Raw genomic sequence first — 5,420 nt, forward strand, 5'->3', positions numbered from 1 at the left:
GTGTGACCCTCGTGCATCCTTTTCGTTTGGACGGAGGGGTTGTTTGCCAAGCCCCCTCGAGTGCAAGCCTAGGTCGCTGGGTCTCAGCAAAGTTGCAGGATGAGCCCTCGAGCCTCTGCATGGAGCGAGAGGGCGATCAGGAGTTCCCCTGGCTTTTTGGGCGCCCCTCACGCATGAGGGTTTGCTTGCCGAGCCCCCCTTAGGTGCGAGCCTGGGTCACGGGGCCTTGGCATATTTGCAGGAAGAGCCCCTTAGCCTCTGCACAGAGTGAGAGGGCCATCAGGGGTTCCCCTGGCTTTTTGTATGACCCTCGCGCAACCTTTTTGTTCGGAAGGAGGGGTTGTTTTGCCGAGCCCCCTCGAGTGCGAGCCTGGGTCGCTGGGTCTTGGCAAAGTTGCAGGAAGAGCCCCTTAGCCTCTGCATGGAGCGAGAGGGCTGTCAGGGGTTCCCCTGGCATTTTGTACGACCCTCACGCTTCCTTTTCGTTCGGAAGGAGGGGTGGAATATGCCAGGCTACCCTCGATGGGCATGAGCGGTGACACTTCTGGTGAGCTATTATTGGGTAAGTCTGAGTGGAGGCCCGAGCCCCATTCGCTAGGGGTCGGCTAGCGGCCCAGAGACGCACTCCAAGAGTACAAGAGGGTTTCTCTAGTGGGTGCCAGGGCCGTTCGCTGGGCCCCGGTGGCTCGGTGCCTCCCTATGGTGGGATCCCATTCGAAGACCTCCTTGCTGGTCTCGGACACGACTTAGGGCGTCCCAAGCATTTCGCTTGCTTGGGTCTCGGCCCCATATGGACTCGCCCGTAGTCATCCCTGACTCTGTTGCCCTAGGACGGCTGTCGAAACCCTTGGGGGCCCAGCCTTAAACCCCTGGACAATAGTGGACTCGGCGCCCAGTTCCTTCGTCTGAAAGGAATCGAGTGGGGGATATTCCCTCCCCCCATCGGTTCGACAACAGCAGGCGCGCCTTTTGAGGCAATTTTCTCAGGGAGGTGAAACGGCGCCTACCGCCACCGTGGTCGAACATGACGTCATGTCAGCGGAGGGAACATAACTGTTCACGCGATTAACGAGGGAAAGGTGGGTACGTGGGTGGTAAAATCGGATCTGGATTAACTGTGCCGGATCTAGGGGAAACTTTCCCGATTTCGTCGCCCGCCCGTTTCACCTCTTTCCTGCATAAATATGCAACGAACCTCACCCCTCCCCTCCTTACCTTGCCTGCATTTGCCCTTGCCGCCCTTGAGCCGTTGCTAGAACAGAGAGCGCTGGGGAGAAGGAGAGAGAGAGAGTCGAGGTAGAGAGAGCGAGGGAGGTTCACCGTCGTAGTCGTATTCTCCATCGCACGCATGGCCGGCGCCGTTGTCGTTGGGGCAGACTCTTGGGATCAGTCTGACGTCACCGTGGAGATGCTTCAGTCGCTCGTCGATGGTGGACTTCCTCGCCTAGTTACCGACCCCAATAGGCCGGAGTGGATCGCTCCGTCGGACGAGCCGGAGCCGAGGCCACACGATGGCTACGTCGTGAGCTTCGTGTCCTTTCACAAGCGCGGCCTTGGCTTGCCGACGGATCGATTCATGCGGGCGCTCCCACACTACTACGGCGTGGAGCTCCACAACTTCAACCCCAACTCCATCGCGTAGGCGGCCATCTTCGTCGCTATCTGCGAGGGGTACCTGGGGATTGCTCCCCATTGGGAGTTGTGGCTCCACCTCTTCCGGGCGGGGCTCACCACCAAGCTGACAGGCACGACGGGCACGAGGAGGGCGGTGAGGGCCGACGGCTGCACTCTCCAAGTGTGCTAGGATCAAGCAGCACCTTTACATCCCAGCCTAGCTCGCCTCGACCAATTGCCGCTGGTACACCAGCTGGTTCTACCTCCGCAACGACAACAGCGGGCTTCCCCCCTACACTGGGCGGATCATGGAGAGCTGTCCGGAGAAGTGGAGGTATGGCGTCCCGAAGGAGGATCAGTCCAAGCTACAGCCGCTCCTGGAGGGACTAGAGAGGCTGCGCGGCCGTGGCCTCACGGCGGCTATGGTCGTGGCGGCCTTCCACCACCGGAGGTTGCTGCCGCTGATGGCTCGGTAGCGGTGCCTGTTCGAGATGAGGCCGAATGAGTCGATTGAGGGCATTAGGATGTCTGCCTTTGCCCTCTCCGATGAGGAGATTCTTTGTCGGGTGAGGGAGACGGTGGATGGGAAGCTGAGGGGCAGTGGTCTAGCCCCTATCACGATGCACCCGTCGCGGGGGTACTTTTCTTTGGTTAGTCACACGCTGCTGCGGCCCCCAAGACCTCTTTGTTCCTTACCGTTTTCTGGTCCTTTACTTGCGTTCGCCGCTCCTATAGGGCATGAGGGACGTGCGAGCCTCCCCGCCACCTATTCGTGAGGACACAGCGCGACGGGCGGTGAACCGGGCACACGTCGAGGCTCAGAAGAGGCGGAAGGACACCAAGGAGGCTAAGCGTATGAGGAAAATCCTCGCGCGCGAGGGACTGGAGAAGCGCCACTGGCAGCAAAGGCAGGACGGTCTCCCGTTGGAGGCGTCCCCATCATCGTCACTGTCGACGGACGCTTCGGATGGGGATGACGAGGGCGAGGTGGGGCGGGTTCCCTTGGACCATCTCCCTGACATCGGGGAGACAGTGACCGGGGCGTCGGCAAGCAGCCCGGCACTCTCAGGAGGAGGAGGAGATGATGCCTCGGGGCCGGCGATCGCTTGCTCGGGGCCGAGGCCGACATGCCCGAGGCGCGGGCATTGGGAAAGCGCGCCATCAGCCCGGTGGGCTCGATGGCAGCGGTGGAGCAGGTGGCAGCGAGGGCGATGCAACTGCCCCCGCAAAGGACCGAGGGGGCGCCGGTCTCCGTTGAGGATTGGCCGGTGCCGGTGGATACAGAGGCCGTGCCTCTGCCGCCGCCTCCGCCTTCGTAGAGGAGGGTCGCCGTGCCGAAGCGGTTGTAGCCCCGCTCGAGGTAAGCGTATTTTTAGCAGAGTTGCAGCACTTTCCGTTCGTTCTTTGGTCTCATGCTGACCCCATAAGTATTTCTTCTTTAGCCGAAAGCATCCTGCGGAGGTGCCCACCTTGGCGCCACTTAAGGCGCTCAAGGTGAGCCCTAGCTCCACCACCCACTGGGTGGTGGAGGCGCAAGCCGCTATGCAACGTGGCGTGGCGTCGACGAGGGCCGACTCGAAGGAGCCGGTCGCCTAAGAAGGGGTTGCCGAGGTGAGCCTGACACAGATGGGGGAGGGAGCGCCTTTGCCCCGCAAGGCCGAGGCTCGTGAGTCCGATGGGGCCGAGGCGCCCTCAGTTGCCGAGGCCACCGAGGTCGAGGCCCCCCGGTCCTCCGAGGCCGAGGCGACGGAGGCCAGGGTGCCTAGGACCGCTGAGGCCGTAGCGGCGGGGGCCGGAGCCCCCAAGACCACCGAGGCCACAGTGGCTGAGGCCGACGTGAGTGCGGTGAAGCCAGCGGTCCAGGAAGTGGAGATGAAGGCGGTGGAGGCCTCGATGGCGCCCTTGGTCCAAGGCCTGCCGCTGTTGTGGGAGAGCGCTCGGGAAGCGGTCGACGCCGAGGTGGCTGGCATCATGGAACAGCCAGCTCTGACCCTAGGTGAGGGAAGCTCGGCCCTCGTGTGGGTACGACCCGAGCCCCATGGGTGGGATCACCCACGTGTCCTGTGGCAGAGCCAGGATGACCCTGAGGGGGAGCCTCTGTTCGCCCTTGAGGACATGGCCGAGGGCAGGTGCTGGGACACCTTCGAGCAATACCGCCAGCTGGCGGAGCGGTCACTACGGACGGCGCTGTCTATGGTGGCCGATGATCTGCCTGGGGTCACCTAGGTTCACGCCTTCTTTTCTTCTGTGGTGTCGTCTTTTTCCGAGTTTTCTTGTAGTGAATGACCCCTGTTTTGCCTATCTAGGAGCTCGAGGCCCAGTCCCTTGGGAAGTCAGTGTTCCTCCGACAGGAGAGGGATGTCTGGGACCAGCTCTAGCGGTAGAAGGACATGCTCGCTCGTGCCAACGAGCTTCTGTCGGCATGGAGTGCGGAGATGGAGGACCTCCGCCTACGCGGTATCGATATGGAGGCTGCGGTGGCGGCGGCCCAGGAGCAGGTCGCCCCCTTGGCGGCGCGGGTAAGGGGCTGGAGGAGGAGCTGACCCGTGTGGCCGGTGATCGGGATGCCTTCAGGTCCCGGGCTAGAGAAGCCACGGCCTCTATCAAGGCCCTTGCTGGACAGCTGGGGATAGAGCAGGGTCCACACCAGCTAACAAAAGGTGCCTTGGATGAGGCCCTCAAGGCGACTGAGGCTTCCTGGACCGAGGCTATGGTATGGAGGGGAAAGGCCGAGGGTGAGTCCTACTCCCCCTATTTTATTTTTCTTGCGTTTGGCCCTAACTCCTTGGTGTGATACAGAGCTGGAGGGAGAGGCTTCTAGGGCGACCGAGGCCTCCCAGGTCGAGGTCCAGTGCCTGAAGGAGAAGGCTGAGGGTGAGTCCCGTAGGCTTGCGCCCCTGTTTGGCTTGTTTTCCTTTGCGCTCAACCCCATTCCGTTTCTTTTGGCGCAGAGTTGGAGGCGGAGGTCACCTGGGCAGCCGAGGCCTCTGTCGCCGTGCAGGCGATGCTTGAGACCGAGATTGGGGAGCACGACGCGCTGAAGAGCACCGCTCGTACCACCTGCGAGGCCCTAGAGGTCGAGGGGGTCTAGTCGGGCAGCTCCCTCGAGAGCCGCCTGATTGCGTTAAGCGGCCAAGTGCGCGAGCGACTCTGAGGGGCGCTGCACATGGGCGTTAAGCATGCCCTGGCCATTATCGCCTCGCACTACATCGGTGTCGACCTCGTGGCTATCAGCGATGGCTACGTCCTGCCCGATGATGACGGGGAGGCTGACGAGGCGGTAACGAAGCTGATGGAGGCGGCGGAGGGCCCTGGCACGTCGCTAGCCAAGCTGTTCGAAGAGGAGGTGGTCCCTCCTACGCCGTCCGCCGATGCTGGAGGCCCTGAGGCTTGACCTGGGCCCAAGAGGCCATGTAATTAGATTAGGGATTGTGTTACCCTACCGTAACGTTGGTGGCCATCGAGGCCTTTTTAAGTAATCATGCGTCTATGCTTCTTTAATCGTTTTTCCATGTATTTTTCGAGCCTCTGCCCTCTGTCCCGTTTCTGAGCATGTCACTTGCAAAGGACTTCCTTGGAGCCTAAGCCATCCCTAGGGCGAAAAGGTGGTGAGGGAGTGCCGTAGACTAGAGGCGTAAGCCATCTTGGGACTCTACCAGCCTTTTGGCCCTGAGACAGACTTTCGGTCCTTAGGTCTTTTACAATTGACTTGTCAGAGCATAATGGAGAGTTTGGCGTAGAAATTTTTTCGAAAAAACGACTAAAAAATGGTGCGTGGGACTTAGGGGGGAGTCCCCCCTTCTAGC

General features: G+C 61.3%; 1 protein-coding gene across 1 annotated transcript; it reads left to right on the top strand.

The window, feature by feature from the left end:
• Positions 1-3,240: 3,240 nt before the first annotated feature.
• LOC136523328 (uncharacterized) lies at positions 3,241-3,992 on the top strand. The gene is made up of 2 exons (XM_066517045.1): positions 3,241-3,636; positions 3,921-3,992. Exons 1-2 carry the CDS (start codon positions 3,241-3,243, stop codon positions 3,990-3,992), a joined length of 468 nt encoding a protein of 155 aa, XP_066373142.1.
• Positions 3,993-5,420: the final 1,428 nt, after the last annotated feature.

The sequence above is a fragment of the Miscanthus floridulus genome, chromosome 18 (assembly GCF_019320115.1).
Source record: "Miscanthus floridulus cultivar M001 chromosome 18, ASM1932011v1, whole genome shotgun sequence".
Classification (NCBI taxonomy): domain Eukaryota; kingdom Viridiplantae; phylum Streptophyta; class Magnoliopsida; order Poales; family Poaceae; genus Miscanthus; species Miscanthus floridulus.

Excerpts from the sequence above, each read along its gene's own strand:
- LOC136523328 (XM_066517045.1), top strand. The coding sequence starts at position 3,241 with ATGGGGGAGGGAGCGCCTTTGCCCCGCAAGGCCGAGGCTCGTGAGTCC. Across the intron at positions 3,637-3,920 it reads GAAGCTCGGCCCTCGTGTGG|GAGCTCGAGGCCCAGTCCCT; the intron begins GTACGACCCGAG and ends TTGCCTATCTAG.